General features: G+C 36.9%; 1 protein-coding gene across 1 annotated transcript in view; it reads right to left on the bottom strand.

Annotated features, from left to right (window-relative positions):
• Window positions 1–26,576, bottom strand: part of SMC2 (structural maintenance of chromosomes 2) — a 53,313-nt gene extending 26,737 nt beyond the window's left edge. Inside the window, exons 1-14 of the mRNA XM_080668610.1 lie at window positions 26,348–26,576; window positions 25,303–25,532; window positions 24,543–24,692; window positions 22,661–22,783; window positions 21,117–21,155; window positions 18,183–18,293; window positions 17,951–17,995; window positions 15,726–15,959; window positions 15,385–15,534; window positions 4,545–4,778; window positions 2,998–3,157; window positions 2,399–2,516; window positions 1,638–1,776; window positions 1,023–1,142 (exon numbers count right to left, since the gene is read on the bottom strand). Of these exons, the coding sequence (XP_080524736.1) occupies window positions 1,023–1,142; window positions 1,638–1,776; window positions 2,399–2,516; window positions 2,998–3,157; window positions 4,545–4,778; window positions 15,385–15,534; window positions 15,726–15,959; window positions 17,951–17,995; window positions 18,183–18,293; window positions 21,117–21,155; window positions 22,661–22,783; window positions 24,543–24,692; window positions 25,303–25,470 (1,791 nt within the window). The 5' untranslated portion in view covers window positions 25,471–25,532; window positions 26,348–26,576. The remainder of the gene's footprint in view (window positions 1–1,022; window positions 1,143–1,637; window positions 1,777–2,398; window positions 2,517–2,997; window positions 3,158–4,544; window positions 4,779–15,384; window positions 15,535–15,725; window positions 15,960–17,950; window positions 17,996–18,182; window positions 18,294–21,116; window positions 21,156–22,660; window positions 22,784–24,542; window positions 24,693–25,302; window positions 25,533–26,347) is intronic.
• Between the last annotated feature and the right edge of the window lie 243 nt (window positions 26,577–26,819).

Raw genomic sequence — 26,819 nt, 5'->3', positions numbered from 1 at the left:
AAACATCATAGGCAGCGGTCGCCAACCGATGATCCGAGGACCACTGGTGGTCCGTGAGGTCTGAAAGGTTGGCGACTGCTGTCAGATTGTACTTAACACAAAACTAGATGGAATAGCCTACTACACAACTAGCCTATTGATCTGCAGGGGAGGAAAATAGTTTTCCCTTCACTTTTCTGGTTCTTGGCTGAGACATCCCAATGGAAAAAAAAATTAACAGGAGAAAAACAAAAGTTTAATAACATATATACCGCCTGCTTACATGGAAGAGACCTGGGAAACTGACTCCTCAAAATAGCTGAAGTCAGCACCTTAAATATCATCTTCAGTGCAAGGCAAAAGATATTGGGGTGGGGAAGAGTAAATTACCAGAAAAAGCACAGTAAACAAAGGTAAGGTTGCTATGTAGATTTAATTCCTTGTCTTCTACACTGATATGAGTTTCTAGAGGTAAGGTCACTCCCCTCTTCACCCTTACAAATGAAAATATCTTTTACAAAGGGTAACTTCTACTTTCTCAACAAGCCTAAAATATTTTTATACCAAATAGACATATTTAGGAGTAACAAATTGTTGCCCTACAGCTTCTAGGCTACAAACCTGTCCAGCATGTTACTGTATGAAATACTGTAGGCAACTGTAACACAAGGGTTAAGTACTTGTGTAATATGTGCTATGACATTACTAAGGCTAGGACTTCACTAAGCCTTAAAAAATTTTTAAGCTCTATTATAATCTTATAGGACCAAGGCCTTATGTAGGGTCCTTTCTTAATGGGGAGAGTACTGTTTTTACTATCACCTGATAGTTATATAACTTGACTTAAGGGTTAAAGAGATTCTAATACTACAACTTTGAAACACCAACATTTTTATTCTCTTTCCTTCTAGTTTCACAAACACCAACTATTTTTTTGTATCTTAAATTTTTAAAGCATGGTAGCAAAAAAATTTGTAGTTCTGCATATGATTAAGTCCGCCAAATTTTTAAAGATAGAGCTAAAACATGCAAGTAAGACTTACAAGATTCTGAGCGACCCTCAGGGTTTCTGGAGCAATACAGGAGGCTGAAATTTTATTGAGAGGAATTATAGTGTATCGGCGCTTCAATTCCCCCTTTTCTAGTAGCTTTTTTCCAGTAACCTAAAACACAGTGCATGTGAAATAAAAAATACATGTATGTTATTAATGATGACAGAAAACATTTGAATGGAAAGAGTGCACCTTTAGGAATCCATAATCAAATAAATGTTTAGTGCCTACTACCCTGAACAATTAAAAGTCTAAGGCTGATAATATACATTCTGGATTCCTGAGTGAGCTTGAGACTTCCTCTGAAATACAGCTAAATCCTATATAATAAAGAGCTAATATGCTAATTAGACCAAACAGCAGAACAACCCGAGGCTGCTGGGGCTTTGAGGGCTGAGCCCCTTGCACTATTTTTGTGCATCAGGCCTCTAATCAAATATAATAAATAATATACTAAAAATGTCATTAACTGAAAAGTTTTAACTTGTAAAAATAAGCAACCTTGGAAGAAGCTTACAACATCAAGGAAGTACCCAAATCTTCTAGCAGCACATGATTTTCAAGCTGAACAGCAATTACAAATTTCCTTTATTAAAATCAATTTACCTCTGTGTCTACTACAACATTGTAGAGTCGTTCCCCAGCCACCAATTCTAAAGCTGTAGTTGCAGAAGTATCCTTCACACTAATCAAAGAAGCTACAAGTCCTTTCACACAATTTCTATTCCAGTTCTTCTCTGGATCCCTAAGATGGAAAAGATGACTAAAGTCAATCTTAGACAAGAAAATAGAAAAATATTATATATATAGTAATGCTCAGGAGCTCTTTCCGACAACACATTAAATTGAAAGAAGAATCATACAGATTTAACAAAACAAAAACTTGAAAATGTCCCAGATGACTACCCAGCTATTGTTTTTAAATCAATCAAAAGCTTTTAGTACATATTGTTTCAATGTAACAAAAAGCACTTTGACTTTCTAATCTTTGTAATACATAAATTACCATAGATTCTATGAAAAAATCCTATGAGGAAATCAAATTGAAAAATGTTAATGTAGATATTTATCATTAATGATAGAAAAACTTTAAAGAAACTTTGGATTGAGATTAAATTCCCCTCATTTTGGTTTTAAGATAGGTGGCATTAATAGCCATTAAATCTCACAAGAAAGAATTTCCCCTGCCCACACCTGAAACATTTCAATAAACATTTAAAGAAAAAATAGCAATTAATGTAAAGCAGTTTATAATAGTTTTCATACGAAAATCTTAATGTCCATGAAATTTTCAGACTGCCTTCCAGCCAAAATAAAAATAGATCTTGGTTATTACTATGTTAAAATCCAAGATTTAAATCTCATACCTGTAGGCAAATTGAAGATTGGGAAATCTGGCCAAGAAAGCTTCATATGTTTCTTTCAATCTACTGATATCACGTGACAGCTGCCTACGCTTTTCCAGAAGGCTTTCCTCCTTGTTTTCTAAATAGTAAATCATAAGTAAATTAAAACCAAATTTTAAAATATTCTAAGGAAAATATTTGTGACTTCTATTTCCAAAGCATTTCTAGAAGCAAAATACAAATTTCTGATAAGAAATAAAAAGCATGTTTAACATTCAAATTTCTAGCGTGTCAAGTAGACATTTCTGACAAATAATACAATTTCTATTCCAAAAAATTACAAATGAATTGAATGCCTACTGAAGTAGAAATATACAAATGACATTTTTGAGTTTTCAAGTTTCAGGTCAGAGTGATTGGAGCAGGAAATTCTGAGTAGTGAGTCTTCAAAAATTCAAAGCACTATGTTATAGATATTTCTGTGACTATATTTGTAAACATTTCTTATACTAATACTCATTAATAGGATAAAAGTTTTTCCTACTTGCTATTTCTTTAAGTTAGTTTCACCAATCACCACTACCTCCTAATGATCTAATAGTGTGTCTTTAAAGGCAAACCTTCATAATTTAGCTTTTTTATTTCTGCTTCAAGTTTTTCTTTAAGCTTCTTCACAGCCTCTAAAGCTTCTTGATCCTTCCTGTAGCCACTATCCATCTTCTTAACTTCAGCTTGTTTAGTCTTTAATTCTTGTTGGGCATGTTTCAATTTCATCTGAGCCTACAAAGAAAAATGTAACAGACCATCTGAGACAGATAGTTCAGATTGGTTTAAGAGAATCAGCCTTGAAAATGCAACTGTTGGCCACTTGGATTAGTATCCCAACAGAGCAATCATTTCCCAACATTTTCTCCTCAAAAAAAAAAAAATACTCAGAGTAAAAACTAATGTGTTTGTTTAACATAAACCATTAAATAACTTGCAATTTAAATCCCTATTTTTAATATTTATAAAATATGAAATGAATTAGTTCAAATTATATCAAAGAATACTTGTCATTAGCTGGTTAAATTAAAAACAAATAGAAAGCTGGAAATCCTAACTCTAGTTCTCTTCCTTTCCACTTAGATTATACTAATGTATATATGTGAGTGTTGTCTAACAAGAGAAGCTGTACTGAGCAATGAGAAATAACATTACATAGAAAAAGGGAAACTAAATTGACGCAATTTAAATGCAGAGAGTCTGATATTTAAATGCTAGTTTATATAATTGAGCACTATTCCTTAAAACCATTCCTTAAAACTAAGCTCTATATCGATATATCCTCCCTCTAAAACTGAATAACAATGGGCTTTTCCCCATCAAATAAATTTATAGGAAAACTGAGAGGATTTTAACATTTTTTTGGCTATTGATTTTTAAATATTTTGTGACCATCTTTGTTGAATAAAAAAGTGGCAAATAGGTAATAGAAAAATTTGAATTGGTTAATACACACACATGTCCATATATATTTTCAGAGCTGAGTCTTCCATTACAAACAAAGAATGTGTATATATAAATTTTTTTCTTTCTGCTATCAAAAGTCTTATATTCACAGGACTTTAAGAGTTGTACAACTATCTAAACAAATTTGAAAACCATTCTAATAGATTGACAAGCCTTTGAAAATTATGAAATCAGAGTAGGAAAACCAAAGACTAGAATGGGGGTAGGTGGGAAGTAGAGATACTTCCAAAGAGCATGTTGTCAAGTTTTAGAACCAAGGTTTTAAGAACTAGATGTGGTTGGCATAGAAATGGAGAGGATGCTTTTCTGTTCCTGTTAAAGCTTAGTACTTCAAGTTTATGATGCCAATAAATACAGCAAAAAATATATATAAAATTGACTAACCTCAAATATTCCACATAGTGCTATAAACAAAATATTTACTGCACTAACAATTTCAATTAACCTATAAAGGTATTTTAGGTTTTAAAGCATCTTTAAACTATCAACATTTAGCAATCCACATATTATAATTTCATTATAGTAAATGCTATAAAGTGGCAGAATAAAATAAGTTCCTTGACTCTGATCTGATTATTTTTTTAACAGCATAAATGTGAAGCATCTTCTCAAAAACAAAGAAAGTAATCACAGAGTGCTTAATGTTTATATTTACCTGTTTGGCTTCTGTCTGAGCTTTACTTATGTCATTTTTACAGGCCATCATTTGACCAGCAAGAGTTGCTTCTGCTCCATCTTCGTTACTGGACAGGCCAGCGGAAACAGCATTAAAGTGCTGTTGTGCAGCAGCCAAAGCTTCAGCGTCTTTATTACTTGCTTCTTGAAGGGTGTTCAGGCCATCTGTTATCTTTTTAACCTCTTTTTCCTTTGCTGCTAAAGTTTTAGAATCCTTTAGGAAGAGTTTCAGATTGGGAAGTGTTATATTTTAGGAGAAACATCTTTTCTTATACACATGTACACTTATGTCATCAAATTTCACTGCAATTTGAAGGTGGGCATGATTACAAGGAAAATAATGTCACCTTAAATAAAATAATTTAAACACTAAATTCCCATTTTAAATTCGCTCTATTTTTAGGATAAATGTGAAATTAGAAAAGGATATTTCTAAATATCCTTTTAGAAATACTTTCATATGTTATAGTCAAATCTGAGATAATGAGCTAAAACATAATTGCAAATTTAAACCACTTGAAGAAACTAAAAATCCGTTTCTAAATCTAAATAATTATAATAGCCACCCTACACCAATTTTAAAAGTAGAGATTTTAAGATTAAGAACATATATATAAAAATATTTTTAGACACTGGCCTGGTAGTTCAGTTGGGTAAAACATCATCCCAATACTCCAAGGTTTTAGGTTTGATCCCAGTTCATTATATATACAAGAATCATCCAATAAATGCATAAATAAAATGAGCAACAAAACAATGTTTAGCTCTCTCCCTCTCTCTCTAAAATCAATAATTAAAAATTTTTTAGAATATATTTATAAACTATTAAGGGCCATAAAATTTAAGCATTAAATAATTGTGGGGGCAGCATTACTTAACATTTTTAAGTTTTATTAATCGAGCACTATGCAAGATACCAGCCCTAAAAAATATGTATAACTATATTGTTTCTATGAAAGTGACCAGAAATTTTGGCCCACCTGTTTAATTCATGATTGAATAAATATTTACCAGATGTTTACTGTGTACCAAACAAAACTATGTATTGTTTTAGACTCCTTAGGGAGCCTGTATGTTAGGGTGGAAGACATAGTAAGCAAACAAAGAAAAGTAAAGGAATGGAAGGTGATGGGGGGCTATTATTTTAAGAAGAATGGCAGGAGGTCTTTTTGTCATAACATTTGAGCAGAAGCCTAAGTGAAATAAAAGGAGTGGCCATGCTATACTAGGAGGAACTGTGATTGGAGCAATGAGCAAGTGGTAAGAAGGAGCCAGGAATTAGACCATATAGTGTTGTAAACCATGGTAAAGACTTGGATTTAATTATACTTGTAACTTTGAAACCACTGAACGGTTTTAAGCACAAAAAGGATGTTATCCAATTTGTATTTTAGCTTTTGTAAAGAACAGAGCAGGAGCGGCAACTAATAAGGACACTATTGCAGTATCCCTCGTGGGAGGTGATGGTGGTGATGAAAAGTGCCTGTGTTCTGGATATACTTTTAAAGTCAACAGAATTTGCTGATGGATTAGAGGCAGGATTTGAGAAAAAAGGGGAAATCCAGGAGGACCCTATGATTTCTGGACAGAACCATTAGGTTACTAGTGGTGTCCTTTACCAGTATGAGAAAAATTCAGTAATATAGGCAGGTTTGGGTAAGCGGAGTAAATTTAAGAGTTTTATTTTGGATATGTTAAATGTTAGACTTTGTTAGCCATCCATGTAAAACTATCAATTAAGAAGCTAGACTAATGAGTCTAGAATTTATCTAGCTTCCCTGAGTCTAGAATTCAGGGAAGGAGTGAAGAATTTGGGAAATGCCAACATATGTACTTTGATTTATATTTCTAACCTGGATTCAACATCTCTATTTAGATGTCTAACAGGCACCTCAAGCCCATTAAATTCATACTATACTTCTTCCTATTTGCCACTCAACTTATGGTAATCCTAGTTCCAACTGTCAAAGAAAAAACCTAGTTTTCCTTCACTCCTTCCTTTTATATTCAATAGCCAATCTCCAGGTCATTCTGGTTGGACCTACCCTTAAGAGGCGCATAAAATTTCACAACTTTCTCAATACACTCCACTTCTATTGCATTTTTCCAAGGGCTAACACCTGGACAAGCTACTTCCCTCATCCTTCAGTTTGTTCTCAAAACAAGAATAGGAGACTTCTGGTTAAGATGGTGGAGCAGGCAAACAATGTGCCCACCTCCTCCCATGTCAACATCAAAGTAACAACTAAATTGTAGAACAACCATCATTGAGAACTACCTGAAGACAAGCTCAACAGAAGTCCTATGATATAAAGCAGCCATGCTGAGACTGGTAGAAAGGGCAGAGAAACTGAATAGGCAGGTCCCAAATGCTGGCAATTAAGAATCAGGAGGCCTATCTCAGCTTCACCACACTCCCCAGCCTAGGGCTCCAATGCCAGGAAGAGGAGTCCCCATAACAACTGGATGTGAAGACCAATGGGCATTGTGTATAAGCGAAACGGGGGGGGGGGGGGGGGGGGGTGTCTACCTCTGAGCCCCAACACAGCAGCTCAAAAAGCCAAGAGACACACAGGGAAGAACTAGCTTCAGAGCAAGGGCTGGAAGGGCAAGGGCAGGGGCAGGGGCAGGGACAGTTCTCTCCCAGAGTGAAGTGCTGGTAGGTGCTACTGTTCCTGTGTTGAGCCCCCCACCTCCACCCACTAACCCCCCAGTGCAGGCAGGCACCAAATCTGAGCTCTTCATTAATCTAATACCATTCACCCTAGTAATTCCCTGAGACCCCAGTGCACCCAACTCACCCACCTGGCAGAAGCTCTTCCAGCAGCTCCTACACCAGTGGTTCTCAACCTTTCTAATGCCGCGACCCTAAAATTTTGCTACTGTTATGAATCGTAATGTAAATATCTGTGTTTTCCGATGGTCTTAGGCTCTACAGCAGCGGTTCTCAACCTGTGGGTCGCGACCCACAGGTTGAGAACCGCTAGCAGGGTCGCCTAAGACCATCGGAAAACACAGATATTTACATTACAATTCATTAACAGTAGCAAAATTACAGTTATGAAGTAGCAACGAAAATAATTTTATGGTTGGGGGTCACCACAACATGAGGAACTATATTAAAGGGTCACGGCATTAGAAAGGTTGAGAACCACTGTCCTAGACAGAAGGAACCTGCCTAAGCTTGAGTTGTGGACTTCCCTAAAATCTTTCAAAGGTACACAAATTCCAAATAAGACTTGGTGTGCTCGGTACCTGTTGTTTAACTACTCCAACCACACAAAGTGTTGACCAGTCTCTCAACTTGTACAACTCCCATCAGATGGCCCCAAGCCTGGCATAAGCAGTGGCCAGAAGTGGCTTGGAACATAGCCTCAACTAACAAAAATCTGGCACAAGTGGCAGCAAGCCTGAGCCCCCTATGTGGTGTCCATCAAAAGGTGCCAAACGCAACACTAGTGGAAGTTAGCCATACACAAGGGGATATAACTCTTGTAAACATATACACACCCAACATAGAAACACCTAAATATATAAAGCAAATATTGATGGACATAAAGGGAGACAATGACAGTAATACAGTAACAGTGGGAACTTTTAACACCCCATTGACATCAATGCATAGATCATCCAGACAGAAAATCAATATGGAAAAATGGCCTTAAATGACACATTAGATCAGATTGATTTAATTAATACTTTTAGAACATTCGATCCAAGAGCAGCAGAATATATTCTTTTTAAGTGAATATGAAACATTTTCTAGGATAGACCACATATTAGTACACAAAACAGGTATCAATAAACTTACAAGACTGAAATCATAAAAAGCATCTTTTCTGACCATATGGTATAAAATCAGAAATAAAAAAAAATTGAAAAACAAACACATGGAGGCTAAATAACATGCTCTAAACAATAAATGTGTTAACAAGATCAAGGGAGAAATCTAGGTACCTTAAAACAAATGAAAATGAAAACACAATGAGCCAAAATTTATGGGATATAGCCAATGCAGTTGTAAGAGGGAAAGCCACATCAATACAAGCCTACCTCAAGAAACAAAAATCTCTAATAATTAAACAATCTAACCTTACAACTAAAGAAATCAGAAAAAGCATTAAACCCCAAAGCAAGTAGAAGGAAATAATAAATATCAGAGTGGAAATAAACAAAGTAGTCTTAAAAAAATTAATGAAACCAAGATCTGCTTCTGTAAAAAGGTAAACAAAATTGATAAACCTTTAGCCAGACTCAAGAAAAAAAGAGGACCCAAATTAATAAAATCACAAATGAAAGTGACAACTAACACCACAGAAATACAAAGGATTAAAAGAAAGTATCACAACAATTATTTGCAAACAAATTAGACATTCTGTTTCTGGAAGCAACAGAATTTCTGAACAGATCTGTAAATATTAATGAATTTGAATCAGTAATTAAAAAAATTCCCAATAAACGTAAGTCCTGGGCTAATGGCTTCACAGGTGGATTCTACAGAACATTCAAAGATCTGATACCTATCCTCCTCAAAATATTCCAAAAAATTGAAGTTGAGGGAAAGCTTTCAAACTCCTTTTATGAGACCAGCGTAAGTTACCTATACTAATACCAGACAAAAATACAACGAAAAAAACAAAATTATAAGCCAATCTCTCTGATGAACTTAGGTGCAAAAATCCTTAACAAAATATTAGCAAACCGAATTCAGCAATACTTTAAGAAGATCATACAACATAATCAAGTGGAATTTATTCCTGAAACAAGGTTGGTATAACACATAATTAACGTGATATACCACATAAACAAAATGAAGGTTAAAAATCAGATGATCACATCAACAGATACAGCAAAAGCATTTGACATAATCCAACATCTATTTAAAAACTCTCAGCAATGTGGGGATAGAGGAACCATACCTCAACATTATAAATGCCACATAAGACAAGCCCACAGCTAAACCATACTCCATGGTGAAAAGGTGAAAGTTTTCCCTCTAAGATCAGGAATAAAACAAGGGTGCCCACTCTTTCACCACTTCTATTCAACACTAGAGGCCCGGTGCACGAAATTCGTGCATGCGGGAGGTCCCCTCAGCCCAGCCTGCGCCATCTCACAATCCGGGACCCCTCAGGGGATGTCCAATTGCTGGTTTAGGCCCGATCCCTGCAGTCGGACATCCGGCAGTCGGACATCTGGCAGTTGGATATCCCTCTCACAACCTGGGATTGCTTGCTCTTAACTGCTCACCTGGCTCCTCACTCCTAACCACTCGCTTGCCTGCCTGCTCACTGTGCGTCATAGCGACTGATCATTCTGGTTGTTCCGTCGTAATGGTTGCTTAGAGTTTTATATATAGATAGTATTGGAAGCCCTAGCCAGATCAATTAGTCAAGAAAAAGAAATATAAAGCATCCAAATTAGAAAGGAAAAAGTTAAACTGTCATTATTTGCAGATGACATGATACTATGGAGAACCTTAAAGATTCCACCAAAAAACTATTTGAATTAATTAATTCAGTACAATAGCAGGATACAAAATTAGTATTCAGAAACTGATTGTATTTTTATACACCATAATGAACTATCAGAGAAATTAAGAACACAATCCCATTTACAATTATGTAAAAAAAACAAACAAACAAACACAAACCAGGAATAAATTTAACCAAGTAGATAAATGACCTGTAGTCAGAAAACTATGACACCGAAGAAAGAAATAAAAGAAAAAGAATAGACAAATAAATGGAAGTGTAGACTGTACTCATGGAACACCATTAAAATGAACTTATTACTGAAAGCAATCTATAGATTCAGTGAAATCCCTATCAAAACTCCAATGGCATTTTAAACAAAACTAGAATAAATAATCCTAAAATTATGTGGAACCACAAAAGGCATCAAATAGCTGAAGCAATCTTGAGAAAGAACAAAGTTGGAGGTATCAAGCCATCTGATATGAAACTACTAGGTGTACTATTTAATAATGCGTATTTTTTTTCAATAGATGGGGTTACACATATGTTAATATATATGCGATTTGATATGTATGCTATTTTGTTGTATTGAAAGCAACCTTCAAAACTTCATGTCAAATTTTCTAAAGGTGTTAACATCATAGATATTTTTACGCTTAAAAATGTCGAATTTCATGCCAAAAAAAGAGCGTTTGTGGGAAGTTTTAATTAATTACTTTATTTTGAAGAAAAGTGCTGCTGAATACTTTGGGAAGCTTATGGTGAACATGCTCCATCTCAAGATACTTGTAAACACGGGTTAAAACGCTTTAAAAGTGATGATTTCAAGATTAAAGACAAAGAACGTCCAGGTCAACCGAAAAAATTTGAAGACCAAAAATTACAAGCATTATTGGGTGAAGATGCATGTCAAACTCAAAAACAACTTGCAGAAAGATTAAACGTTGCTCAGCAAACAATTTCTGATCGTTTACAAGCAATGGGAAAGATTTTAAAGGAAGGAAAATGGGTGCCACATCAATTAAACGAAAGACAAATGGAAAACAGGAAAGTCATCAGTAAAATGTTGCTTTAATGGCACGAAAGGAAGTTTTTTTGCATCGAATTGTGACTGGCGATGAAAAGTGTATTTATTTTGATAATCCCAAATGCACAAAATCATGGGTTGATCCAGGTCAACCATCAACATCAACTGGAAGGCCAAATCGCTTTGGAAAGAAGAGAATGCTCTGTGTTTGGTGGGATAAGGAAAGTGTGGTGTATTATGAGCTTCTAAAACAAGTTGAAACCATTAATACTGATCGCTACTGACAACAAATAATCAATTTGAACCACACTTTGATTGTAAAATGAACAGAATGGGCCAGAAGACACAGCAAAGTAATTTTGCTTCATGGTAACGCACCATCACACACTTCAAAACCAGTTAAAGACACGTTAAAAGATCTTGCCTGGGAAGTATTAACCCACACGCCGTATTCACCCGGCCTTGCTCCTTCAGATTACCACCTGTTCCGATCGATGGCACACGCACTTTCTGAGCAGTACTTCAAAACATACTAAGTGGAAAACTGGGTCTCTGAATGGATTGCCTCAAAACAAGAAAAGTTCTATTGGGACAGTATCCACAAATTACCTGAATGATGGGGGAAATGTGTAGCTAGTGACAGACACTAGTTTGAATAAAGCACTTTTGATGTTTCTCTTGAAATTATTGTGTTTTCTTTGATTACAAAATCCACATTATTAACCGATACACCTAGTATACTACAAGGGTATATTAATCAAAACAGCATGGTACTAGTACAATGCTGAGACACACATAAATAGGACAGAATAGGGACACCAGAAATAAACCCAGGCATATATGGTCAATCAATCTATGACCAAGGAGGCAAGAATATACAATGGGATAAAGACAGTCTTCAATAAACAGTGTTGGGAAAAGTGGACAGATAAATGCAATATAGCCCTAACCGGTTTGGCTCAGTGGATAGAGCGTCGGCCTGTGGACTGAAAGGTCCCAGGTTTGATAACGGTCAAGGGCATGTACCTTGGTTGCAGGCACATCCCCAGTAGGAGGTGTGCAGGAGGCAGCTGATCGATGTTTCTCTCTCATCGATGTTTCTAACTCTCTATCCCTCTCCCTTCCTCTCTGTAAAAAATCCATAAAATATATTTAAAAAAAAACACAAAAAACTAAAGAAGCTTTAAAAAAAAAAATGCAATATACACTGACTGGCCAGATTATTATGATCTCTGAATCAGGTGCATGAATTCGTGCATGGGTGGGGACCGGCCAGCCTGGCCAGGTGAAGGGGACATGGGCGGTTGGCCGGCCTGCCTGCTGGTCGAGGAAACAATTTGCATATTAGCCTTTTATTATATAGGATATACAATGAGTGGCCAGATTATTATGCGTTCAGAGATCATAATAATCTGTCCACTCAGTGTGTGTGTGTGTGTGTGTGTGTGTGTGTGTGTGTGTGTTTATGTATATATATATATAATATATATATATATATACATATATATACACACTAGAGTCCCAGTGCATGAAAATTCATGCACTGGAGGAGGGGTCCCTCAGCCCGACCTGCCCCCTCTAGTTCAGGAGCGGGAGGCGACCTGGCAATCAAGGGAAGGCGACGCCCCATCACATCTCTGCTGCTGCCACTGCTGGCAGCGCAAGCCTCAGCTGGTCCTGGTTACCTGTGCCTCGGGCCAGCCCTGGGCAGCTGGGGGGCTGAGGGGACTGGGGGACTCCGGAGGCAGGCGTGCGGAGCAGCCGGGCCTGCCTGGGGACAGGCCCGGCCTTGCCACGTGCCTGCTGCCCCAGCGGGCTGAGGGGACTGGGCGCCACCATCTTGTGGCTGTGGGCGCCGCCATCTTTGAGTGTGTGACAGTCAATTAGCATATTCCCTCCTTATTGGCTGTGGGCGCCTCCATCTTTGCGACGGCATGAGGGTCAGTTAGCATATTCCCTCTTTATTAGATAGGATATATATGCCTAAGTGACCATTGCAACTGAATGGACAACCGAACAGGCTGCGTGGGGCAACCAGGCCGGCAGGGGGGTTAGTGAGAGGCAACCAGGTCAGCAGAGGGGGGCAGTAAGGGGTGACCAGGCCGGCAGAGGGGCAGTTAGGGGCAACCAGGCCGGCAGGGGGAGGGGGGCAGTTAGGGGCGACCAGGCCAGCGGGGGGTGGTGGGGGGCGGCGTGAGGGCTGGCGGGGGTGGAGTGGGGCAGTTAGGGGAAACCAGGCCAGTGGGGGGGGGGAGGGGCAGTTGGGGGCAACTGGCCAGCAGGAGGGGCAGTTGGAGGTGACCAGGCCAGCAGGAGGGATAGTTAGGGGCAATCAGGCAGGCAGGCAGGTGAGCAGTTAGGAGCCAGTGGTCCCGGATTGTGAGAGGGATGTCCCCTGAGGGGTCCTGGATTTGAGAGTGTGCAGGCTGGGTTGAGGGGACCCCTCCTCCCGTGCACGAATTTTGTGCACCGGGCCTCTAGTATAATAATAAAATTAGACCACATTCTTATATCACCTACAAGAACAAACTCAAAATCAATGGAAGACTTAAATGTAAGACCCACGACCTAAAAGAAAACGTAGGCAGTAAAACATCAATCTTAGCAATATTTTTTTTAAAATCTATTTCTCCTCAGGAAAGGGAAACAGATGGAATAAATAGAACTACATTAAACTAAAAAGTTTTTGCACAGCAAAGGAAACCAACAAAACGAAAAGACAAACCTATCGAATGGAAGAACATATCTGCCAATGATACATCTGATCGCATGGTAGGAATTAATAAATATCCAAAATTTATAGAGCTCAATATCGAAAACACAAACAATCCAATTAAGAAATGGGCAGAGGACCTGAATAGACACTTCTCCAAAGAGGACATACAGATTGTCAACAGACATATGAAAAAGCTGCTCAATGTCACTAGTCATCAAAGAAATGCAAATTAAAAATGGAGTTATCAGCTCACACCTGGGCTATCATCAATAAATCAACACACAAATGTTGGGCAAGGATGTGGAGAAAAGGGAGCCCTTGTGCACTGTTGGCAGCATTGTAAATTGGTGCAGCTACTATGAAAAACAGTATAAAGCGTCCTCAAAAAATTAAAAAGATAACTAACATATGACACAGCAATACCACTGCTGGGTATTTACCCAAAGAAACCCAAAACACCTATTTGAAAAGATATACACCCTTACGTTCACTGCAGCATTATTAACAATAACCAGGATATGAAAGAAACTCAAGTTTCCCTTGATAGATGAATGGCTCAAGATGTGGTACATAGATATTAATGGAGTATTACTCAACCATAAAAAGAATGAGATCTTGCCATTTGCTACAACATAGATAGACCTAGAGGGTATTATGCTAAGTCAAATAAGTCAGATAAAAACAAATACCCTATGATTTCACCTATATGTAGAATCTAAAAAAATAAAACAGAAACAAACTCATAGTTGCCAGATGGGAGGGGGGTTTGGAGGATGGGGAAAAAAGAAGGGATTAAGAAGCACAAATTGGCAGTTATAAAAATAGTCACAGGGTTGTAGAGCATAGAGAATATAATCAATAATACTGTAATAAGTATAGTCAGATGGGTACAAGACTTATTGGGCTGAATACTTCATGATTTATATAAATGTCTAATATCTATGCTTTACACCTGAAACAAATATAATTTAAAAACACAATACAAGTAGTCTAACTAAAACAAGAAATATCACATTTCTGCTCAACCAACTCCAGTGGCTTCCCATGTCACTGGAAATATAGGTCAAAGTCCTTCACACTGCCTTGTAAAACTACATGTGAACCTACATCCTTTACCTTTCCGCATTCCTACTACTTAGTGCTAACCAACAACACTGATGTCCTTGCTTTCCCAATACCTTAGGCCCTGGGGAAATTCCTGTTCTGCCTGGACCATGTTTCCCCACAGCCTCCAAATTTATCTACATGGTTCTCTGACATCCGTTGGGTCTTTAATGAACTATCACCCTATGAGATCTCCAATTGCTACCCAACTTAAAAGCCCAAATTGCACCCCTCTCTCATATACTCCCAATCCTCTCTCTTACTTTGTTTTATATCCACATCAGTTATCACTATATAACATGCTATATATTTCATTTTATTTTCTTTATCATTTTCCTCACTAGAATGAAGACCCAGAAGGTATTGTCCATTTTTGTCACTTTGTCCTTTGCTACATACCCAACCCAAACAAGTACACTTGATCCATAGCAGACACTCAGTACATATAAACAGAATGTATACTACTAGTGACATAAAATTAAGCTTATTTGCTTACCTCAATCATATTTTTTTCCAGCTCTTTGCGTTTGTTCTCTTCGCCTGTCAGATTTTTCTTCTTGAGATCAAAGGCACTTTGAGATTTAGTATTAACTCGCTGAGCTTCTGCAAGAGCATCTTCTAAAGATCGGAGTACACCTCCAATTTCCTGTAATCAAATGTATACAATTAAATCAAAATACTTAAAATTTGTTCATGTGATCATTTTCTTATATGATTTTTACATAAATTACTTTCTAAAAGATTAGACTGACAATGCCCAGTGAATCCTAAATAACCATTGTATATAATTTAGTATTTGTTCAGGCTATATTATGTATTCGTACATGTACGTCTAACCTTATCTTTTCTTTTTTCCAACTCCTCTATTTCATGATTAAGTGCTTTTATTTTTTTATCATTCTCAGACAATTCCTCTTGAAGCTTTAGAACTTTATCCTGCATTTCTTTTAAGTCCTCAGCTGAGCGTTCTTTGGTATCTTCAGCAAGCAAAAACTGATAAGCAATATATAAACGACTCAAATGTTCTATTTCCCTCATTACTTTTTGATACTCCAAGTAGGAAGATCTTTCCTGAAAGAGAAATCAGCAATAAAGCATAATTCAGAATTCGTATTTTTAAACAAACTTGGAAAGAATCAAACTACAGCAACATGTATAAAATTTCCCATGACATAATAGATTTTGTCTTAGACTAAGTGATCATGGATTATAAATTTTAGGAAACTTGAAATAACATCAGAACTATGCCTTTTTAGATAACATTACACCAAGTCTAGTGAATCCTATGTGGCTATTTCTTTTAATACATAATCAGGCAATTGGGATTAACACAGAAATGTGAATATAGATACATAGACTGGGGTTCATAAGTCTATAAAAACAACATATACAACTATCAATGATACAGCATTAATATATTTTTCAGTAGTCTAGTTATTCCTCTTTATTCACGAGGGATTGATTCCAGGACCCCCTGTGGATACCAAAATCTGCAGATATTCAAGTACCTTATTTAAAACTAGAGGCCTGGTGCATGAAATTCATGCACGGGGTGGCGGAGGGGGAGGCGGGGGTCCCTCAGCCCAGCCTGCACCCTCTTGCATTTTGGGACCCCTCGGGGGGTGTCTGACTGGCAGTTGGACATCCCTCTCGCAATCCGGGATGCTGCATGCACCAGTGACCATACTTTTCATACAGATGAAAGGCATCTTGCTGTTGTATGGGCAGCTACATTTTTTTTGGCCTGATTATAAAAAGTAGTACATAACATGATCCTTCTGAGGCAGTAGTACCATTTTCCCCATCTTATGGGTGGAAAAACTGAAGCAGAGAGAAGTAATTGGCTTTGTCACACAGTTATAAGTGTCAGAATCAGGCTGACCACAAAAATCTGCAAGCCAGAATCCATGCATGTCATCACTGCATCATCCCGTTTTTTTCAGTGTTAGAGTAGCATTGCCAGGTTTTAATTTTTAAATCTAAGAGACTGTTCCCAATATATAGGGTAGGGTCCCTAGGCCTGGCCAGTGATCAGGGCCAATCTGTGGGGCAACCGGCCAGGCGATTGGGGGGCAGCTCCTACATTGTCTGCCCCCTGGTGGTCAGTGCATGTCATAGCAACTGGTCGTTCCATCATTTGGTCGACTTGTGTATTAGGGTTTTATTATTTGGATGGCATAATACAAAGTACTCCTATTACCAAAATGCCTACCCAACATTCATTCATGTAACTATTCTAAGCACTTACACAATACTAAGCCTGCTTCCCATAAGGACCATCTGGGGCACACAAAGTAACAATTGAATTTCCTAATATGCAGACAAAGAAACAAATTCAGAGTAGTTAAATGACCTTTTCATGTTGTCAGATTTAGAAAGAATTTGGCAAAATCAGGTGTGAAACCTAGGTTTAAACTGTAATCTAGTGTTTTCCACTAAGTCATGCACACAGGGGTTACCTTCAAGATCACAATGTTTCAGTTTTTCCAGTGACACTTATTCTACTATATGGATTCAGAAGAGCTTTGAGAAATTTCAAATTTTAATAAGAATTTAATAAATTCCTAAATGCCTAACTTTCAAAACGTGCTATATATGTACCTTCCCTGAAACACTGATTATGGCGTCATAAATTGCAAAGATAGAGAAAACTTAATTATCTAGTTCAATATCTTTCATTTCTCCAAATGCCTTCAAAGTAGTAATTGTAGTGATGGCCCCTATATCCTAGAAGTTACTAAGAGTTCTGTATCTTTAAGAAATGTGCAATTCTAATTATCCAAAAAAAAAATCTAGATTGCTCTTTAACAAAGTATTAAATTTTGGCATATCATTATCTAAGATTATCCAAAATCATTATGACTTAATAGATATAAAGTGCATGTTCTCTGGAGTGGAAGGCTGAGTATGGGGTACCAACTCTAATTCTTTATCTCATCCCAGAAAATAATCCCTAAGATGTAGTACATATTTCATCCCTATGTATATGATCTTGGATACATCACCAACTGTGAGAGATTCTAGCTTGCTGTCCTCACATATATACATATATATATATATACCTCTTTTAATTTCTGAATGGTTGGAGTAATTTCTTCTTCAAGTATCTGAAAAATAAAGGAAAATAAAAATTTTCAGTATGTAAACTATAATTTAAAAATTTTAAAAAGGAGTAGTACAGAAGACTGGAAAACTGAAACAAGCGGGGGAGGGGGGGATTTTCCTCTTTAGAGCAGAGAAACTTTAAATGCAAAATGACTCTCTTCTCTAAAACTTTTATATAAATTTAATTACCGTCTTAATTTCTTTCAGCTTAGCCTCCTTTTTTTCTATAGTTTTTTGGGCAGCTATTTTTTTGTATTCATACATCCTGGTTCCAGCTGCTTCTTCTATCATGGACAAAATCTAGAAAGACAATTATATTGTTTTAAGAATCTAAGACAATAAATCTCATTGAAATTTACATTAATTATATCATTTAAAGCCTTGACCACACTAAGAGCTTATCAAAATAATGGATCAAATGGATCATAAAAGATAAGTGCATAAAAATGTACATGTTAGCCATAACCCTCACATTCCAGAAACATTTCTGGCTGTCACTCCAATTCTAACATCAAACCTTATGCTATACCAGACTACAATTCTTTTAAAATTGAAGCCAATAATTCCTCACTCCTCTTTTCCTTCAAATAGAAGTCTAAAAAAGTAAAGGCTAACACCATTCAGCTTTCATTTTAGAAGTTTCTACTTAAAATTGTCCCAAGTAAGACTTTAGCCATTTTGTGCCTAGAAGGATGAAGCATAGCATAACATCTGCATCCCAACCACGGCACATGCTTCAAGAACTTGGGCAAATAATTTTCTCTGTGCCTCAGTTTCTTCATCCAGAGTACTGATAATATCTCAGAGCACTGCTAATATAATTCATGTGAAAGGCACTCTGAAAAAGGTAAATATTAATCAATTATAATAGCATAAGAAGTGCAATTTTTCCAGCACTCCATTTTCAGAAGCTTCTACTCAGGACCAATCCCTATCTCAAGGGGATTGTCCCTCTGGAACTCACTTTGACTTCTATGTATTTGGCAGTTTTCAAATTAGAAGTTTTTCCCTAAGATGTTATCTAAAGGAAATAAACATGCCCCACATTCAAACTAGAAAGGTATTAACAATTATCAGTCTTATTAGCGCTTCTCAATAACTAATGAGCCTTTGTTCTCTAAAAAACATTAAGTCCTTCATACCAACTCTTCTCAAGGGGGCGCCAAGAGAAAATATGCCTTCATGCCCTAAGTAATCCATTATATGCAATGAATTAATTTCACTCAAATCTTTTTCTATAGGATTTTTCTATAGGGTTTAACTCTGAAATGAAACACCAGTTGAGAAAAGTTGCTTTATACACTCAAAATTTATTTTAATATTGGGCACACAGAACTCCTAGAAGCAGCATAGGTGGTTAGCTCCTTGACATCCTTGCCATCATTATGATGTCAGAAGCTGCAAATATTACAGAGAAAACTTAATTGTTTGGTTCAATACCTTTCATTTCCCCCAATGCCTTGAAATTAGTAATTGTAGTGATGGACCCTGGTATCCTAGAAGTTACTCTACCAACAACAGTTACTAAGAGTACTGTATCTTAGCAATGACTTTTTGGATTTGACACTAAAAGCAAGTGCAACAAAAGCAAAAATTAACAAGTGGGACTATATCAAACTAAAAAAAAAAACTTCTGCACAGCAAAGGGCACCATCAACAACATGAAAAGACAACCTATGGGAGAAAATACTTGTTAATCATGTACCTGATAAGGTGTTAATATTCAAATACATCAAGAACTCAATAGAAAAACACACAAATAATCCAATTCAAAGATGAGCAGAAAATGTGCGAACATTTTCCCACAGAAGACAGATGGCCAATAGGTAGATGAAAAGGTGCTCAACATTACTATCATAAGGAAAATGCAAATCATAACCACAATAATATGTAATCTCATACCCTTTAGGATGGCTATTATAAAAAAGACAAGAAATAAAAAGTACTGGCAAGTACACGGAGAAAGGGAAAATCTTGTGCACTGTTTGTGGGATTATATATTGGTGTAGTCACTGTGGAAAAACTTCCCAGTTTGGAAGTTCCTCAAAAAATTAAAAATAGAACTACCACATGATCCAGGAATTCCATTTTGGGGTATTTATGCAAAGGAAAAACACTAACTTTAAAAGATATCTGCACCCCCATGTTCAATGCAGCATTTACAATAGCCAAGACATTGAAACACTTAAGTGTCCACTGATAAATTAAACAATGAGGTATACAGGCATACCTTGCTGTATTGCACTTAATAGATGTTCTACTTCTTACAAATTGAAGGCAAGACCCTCCACCAGATGATTTGCTTTATTGCAGTGGTCTGGAACTAAACCCATAATAACTCTGAGGCATGCCTGTATATATGATGGAATGTAATTTATCAATTTAAAAAAAGGAAATTTTGCTGTTTGTGACAACATGGAAGGACCTTGAGGGCATAATGCTAAACAAAGTAAGTCAGAGAGAGAAAGACAAATATTGTATAACCTCACTTATATTCTTTCTAAAAAGAAAACAAAAACCAAACTCATAGAGAACAGATTGGTGGCTGCCAGAGGGAGGGGACTGGAGGTGGGTGAAAAATGTGGTCAAAAGGAATAAACTTTCAGTTATAACATTTATAAATCATGAGGATACAATGTATAGCATGGTGACTATAGTTCATACTGTATTTGAAAGTTGCTAAAAGAATAAATCTTCAAAGTTCTCATCACAAGGAAAAATTGTAACTGTGTGGTGATACTAAATATACTATAGTGATCATTTTGCTATATATACATATATATTGAGTCATGTTGTACACCTGAAATTAACATGTCAATTATATTTCAATTATATCTGTTTAACATTGTCTCATACCTTTTGTTATACATTCTCATTTAATCCTGGGGTTAGGATTATTGACTCCAATTTACGGATTAAAAAACTAAGGCTTAGATGGTTTTGTTATAAAATTAAAATAAAATATTGGGCAAATGTTGAAAAAAAACTACTTTCTTTACTAACCATTCGTACATAAATGTTTTCAAGAATAATGGAAGAAAACATATTAAAAATTGATTATCTAGAAGATTAAAGCAATATGTATTATTACTATTTTTACTGTCCATTAAGTAGTTCTCTTACCTCTGGAGGTTTCATATTCAATACTTTTGTGATTCGGCCCTGTAAATAAAATGGTAAACTTACCATAATGATAACAAATTAAAGGCATACATGTTTATCTGAACTGAAGCTACTGTATCCTAATACATCAATCTTTTGGGAGTTCCTTTTTCTGTATCAGGAGTGGGGAATGTCCAGCCTGCGGGCTGTATAATATGCCCACGAAATCATTTGGTCTGGCCCTGCCAAGGTATTAGGGGTGAGTTAAATGTCTGACCAAATATAACAGGCTAATTTTTTTAAGTTGACAATTTTATATGGCCCGGGAATGATGTTATATATATCCAAATGGCCCTTGACAGAAAAAAGGTTCCCCACACCCGTTCTGCATACAATAAAAGATGTTTCTTTTATTTGAGACTGAAGGTATCTTTTAATTCTAGAGTGATACAAATTACAGAAGTTAATAAATGATAGATACAAAGTTAATTCTGACCAGATTTCTGCAACAGTTAATTCTACTGATGTAGAATTTGCCAATTCAAAAACAGGCATATCAATAAACTTTTAGCATAATTATTAAGTATTTCCTGGTCTTTTTGAAAAACAGCCCTCCAAAAATAATTTCTAGAAATAGACTGCATACTTCTAGGCCAAGGGTAGGAAACTTTTTTTCTACCACAGGCATTTGGATATTCATAACATCATTTTCGGGCCATACAAAATTATCAACTTAATATTTAGTCTGCTATATTTAGTCAAACATTTAATTAATTCATCACTAATGCCTTGGCAGGGCCAGATCAAATGATTTCCAGGGCCTTATATAGCCTGCAGGCTGGATGTTCCCCATGGCTGTTTTAGGCCTTAAATAGAATAGTACACTGTAAAATGTTTTCTTTCAATGCTAAAATCACCAATTCAGAGCCAAAAAAAAAGACAAATAACTCCCCGCTTCTCAACCTGCTATTCAACTCTCAAGAGAATATTACTTAAGATTTAGTTTCATTTGAAGTAAATTTTCAGTTTTGAGGCTGTGATGTATTGAAAATAATTTTATTTTGGTGTCATCAGGATCCTGCCATTGATCTTGCCTTAACTTTCTCAAAGGACAGCTGGATGAGTCAAGTGAGATAATATAAGGGCAAGATTAACATTAATTCTTATTTTTCATTTGGATAAATCTCTAAAGAAGAAAATTATTTAAAATTTAATATATATTTAAAATAAAATACTTAAATCCAATATTTTAAAAGGATATACTGATACAACATTAAAAATTTTTTTAGAGTGAACAAGTATTGTTCTTCTAGTAAGTAACAAAGTAAATCAAGGAAAATTATTTCTAGATGTTCTTCAAAATTCAAATGTATACAATATGTTAGAACACATCAGTACAAATAACTTAAAACCCCATTTCTTAACAAGTGCCCAAACACCAACAGAATAAATAAAAAAAAAATGGAAAAGTTCAAAAAGAAGCACATTCCCTATTGTATAACTTAAAAACAATAAAAAAAGTCAAAACCATTGTGAAAGAGATAAAAGGATCACAAACAGAATACCTGCATGATGAGAAAGTGAGGGTTGTTAACGTTAAGGCCAACAGAACAAAAGAGATCCTGTACTCTGGTATTGTTTGCATTTACTCCATTGATTAAATATTTATTTCTGCCACCAATGACCACCTAAAAAGAAAAGTATTTTTAAAGAAATAAATAAACACACACACACCTTGAACTAAGATAATAAACTCCCAAATACATTATCATGCATTTGTTTGTTTCATCCAACTGATAAACAAAACCAATCCTGAGCAAAACCACTCTGCAGGAAATGTGACGTGGTCAAGAAAAATATGAGGTTGAGTCAGGACAATTGGTTTCTAATTCAGAGACTTTTACTAACAAGTTATGTAACCACCCACAAACCTCCTAATGTCCCTAACACTGGACTGGGTCTCTAAGGTCACTTCTTGCTTTGTTTCCAACATATTTTTATTCCTGATCATCCTCTTCCTGCAATTTTTCCACTCAGAGTTTAACCCCTCTTCCTCCACCTTTTTATTCCCAAAGAAACAGAAGTCAGACACAAAGAAACTAAAGATAAGCAGTGTGATATCAATCCTTAAAAGATTCTAAAAGGGATTAATAACGACGTGATTTGTGAATACTTGCAAGAAAAGGAGTAATATGGAGCTCCAGCATGGGTTCACGAAGAACTTATATCAGACACCAGTTTGTTTATATTCTACTATAGCACTTACATTGTCATTTATTGGGTATGACTGTCTTACTCATATTTTGAGGTCCTTAAAGACAAGATCTGTTTCTCATTCTTAATTCTCCCTGTTATTTCCCAGTGCATTCAAGAATGCCCAGCATACATCAAGCACTTAATAAATACTGAATAAAGTTAATTTTTCTTTTCCTGACAGGATTATTAGGCTGATACAACATATATTAATATACTTGAATTACAGACCTAGTACATCCATATTAGTAATTTAATAAAGTCTTTGCAACAAAATTTTAAGATACAGACATATGGACCACACGAGGACAGGGATTTTAGATAGATCAGTAGCAGACCTACTGAAAATTCCTAAAGAGTAATTATTTGATGTATGCTTAATGACACAGAACAGGATTCTGTCACATCATAGTCAATGCTTTTTTAATTTGTTTTTAAACCAGATGCTTTCATTAAAACAGAGAGGGATATCTATAACTTACATATACTAAGGTGGAGAATTAGTTGGAGTTAGGACTTTTAAAAATAAAACTTTGACAAACTAAAAACATTGACTATAAGAAAAAAGATTTTTAAGGGAAAATATAAGGTCCTGCATAATCTCACAAACCTGCTTGCATATAGAAATGGCAATAACATAGCACACATGAAAAAAATTAGTGCAATTTTAAGTAAATCAGATATGAATTCATAAGGTGTTATTAACTCTCCAGGGTCATAACATTTAGACATACAGAACATTTAAATATTGAAATATGGAATAAATTAGATTTGCTCTTTGTACCCTCAATAGAAGTAGGACTAATATATAAAACTTTAAGACAGCACTTATGCTCAAATTAAAGAAAGAAAGCTTCTAGTTGGACCTGTCCAAAACCAGAATGGGTTACCGTAGAAGACAGTAAGATCTCAAGTCCTGTTATGAGTTCCAGCACAGAGGATTCAGCTATGGTTCAAGACTGAAGCATGGCTGAGTGATTATAATAATAAATGACTTTTCAAATTCCTTTCAATCCCCATGGTAAAAGGTAAGATTTGCATGGACAAATTTTAACATAAGGAAGATATTTTTAAGGAATCTAGTCTGTATTGATTTCTCACATAAAACACTCTTCTCCCCAGCAAAGTCTTATCACCAAAAAACAGAACAGACATGCAAGTTCTTAGGTATCCAAATATTTATTAGCCACTTACCTGCCTTGTTACTGTAATTTCATCATGAACTTCAAATCCTAAAGGACTTTGCTTTTTATCAGAATTGTCAAAGGTGATTGAGACTGAGGCTTTAGTAATACCAGCCTGGCCATTTTTGTAAACTAAATCTTGTAAATTAGAAGCCCGAACCTAAAATAAAAATAAAAAGTTTATCAATTTCAAAACCCCATATTGCACAAAATGGCACTAAAAATGGGTTTCTTGATATTTGGAAAACCACCCATGTAGTATTATCCATCAAGTAACCAAGGACAGGAAACGGGGCCAAGAAAATAGCAACAAGCTGAATGAATGCATCTTTCCATAGAACTTTTCAACCTTGAATTGAATTGTTTTCGACTCATTTCTTAACAAAAGTTCATTTAAGGGATTCAAGGGCATACAGATCTAAGAATTTCAGTATTCATCCAATCCCTTTAGCAGATCCTGAAAAGGCATTTTAACCTTGGGGGCGGGGTGGGAGGAGGGGCACGGAGTACAGACTCTGGAATGAGACTGCCTTAAAGTAAGAATACCTGAGTTTGAGTGTTGCTCCAAATTAACATAAGAGGATGAACCTTATGCAACCCACCTAAGTTTCTGTTTTCTCACCTTAAAAATTGAATAATAATCCTTACCTTTAAAGGGCTGCAGTGAGATACAATTCACATAAAAAAATGCAAATATTGGCAATAGTTTCCGAGTTCAATGAGGATTCCCCAAACTTAAATTCATATACATCAGAAAGTTTACACTTTACCTGAGACAGATTAGAGATGCCCAGCAAAAAACAAATGGAGTCCAATATGTTGGATTTCCCACTGCCATTTAAACCAGTGATAGCATTGAAGAGGGGATCAAAACCATTGACTTCAGTCCTCTGAGCATAGGACTTGAATCCTTCGAGAATGATTGACTTAATATGCATTTTCACTATTGACTTGGACAGGTAAACCTTTGCTAGGAATCAAATAGGCCACAAAGGAAGTTCTGTACAAACAGAAATAACAAATACGTGGGATGAAAACCTGGAACCATATGTAGCACATGCAAGACTAAAATAGAATGACAGCTCAATAGAAATAAAACAGCAACTTGCCAACCCAAGCTACTTTCTCTGATGTAAAGATCTCTTTCTCCAACTTAAAAACGTACAGGAGTTAGTCCTTTCCCTGGAGATTAATTAAACCATTCATTCAACCTGGAAGTCAATTACTTTTCCAGGCTTATCTTCCACCGTTATAATATCCAGCTAACAGACTACAGATTATTTCACATGCCATTCATTCCCTTTGCCCAGACTGTCCTCGCCCACACCGGCGTGGCTCTCTCCTTTACCACTCACGTCTCTGCCCACATGTCACCTTACTGGAGGTCCTTCCTGACTTCTCTGTATAAATCCACTTTGTAGCACCTCTACCCATGCTCCTACTCTTTCTTTTTCCTTCATTGAACTTAAAGGCGACACTAAACAGTATTTATTTATTCGTCTATCCAACCTATCATCACGGATCTTTGCCTGACTCCCCACCCCCTTCCGGGAGCTCCAATATGCCTGAATCCAGGGCGTGCACCAATAAATATTTATTAAACACACGAATCCCACATATCCTCCAGCCTCTTGCTTCCACTCAGGCTGTTCCCTTGCCTCACCAGGCCTGTCAACACTCCCTCGCCCTACTCCAAGGCTGGAGAGGAACTGGCCATTCTGCCAGGAACCCTTTAGGGCTAATTTTAGCCTGAGGTCCCTTCTTGCTGCTCTCCCCGCTCCCGGTCCCGAGGCCCCCCCCCCCCCCCCCGCCCACCTGCTGCAGGAATGCCAGGCTAGGCCCCACCGGCCGCGCGCCCGCCCGCCTCGCAGCTGGTCCGGCCGCCTGCGCTCGAGGCCCCCACACGCTCCTCCTGCTCACAAGGGCGGAGAGCGGGCCAACCTGGCCCGACTTGGGGCGCTAGAAATCGGCTCCCACCATGGCAGATGCAGCACTCGCTCCCGGTTCCGCGTCCCTGCCGGAAATATTTATACCTTTGAATTTCGGCGCGAGCAAAGGACCCCACCTCCTCTGCTTACTTCATTGGTTGATGCCTAGGAGATGCCTGACTCAGACGGTTCCATTTTTCCCTCCCACCGAACAATCAAAGTGACAGGGAGATAGGAAAAAGGGTGGCGACAATGTCAGCTCCGAGGACGCGATGGCTTGGGCCTGCGGGCTAAAGGAGCGGGCGTCATACGTGGAGGTCGGCGTCAGGCACACCTCGGGCAGCCCCCACCTCAGCCTC

This window comes from Plecotus auritus, assembly GCF_963455305.1.
Source record: "Plecotus auritus genome assembly, chromosome: 5".
NCBI classification, from domain to species: domain Eukaryota; kingdom Metazoa; phylum Chordata; class Mammalia; order Chiroptera; family Vespertilionidae; genus Plecotus; species Plecotus auritus.
The sequence above is the reverse complement of the archived record's forward strand: the minus strand, read 5'-3'. Positions and strand labels throughout refer to the sequence as shown.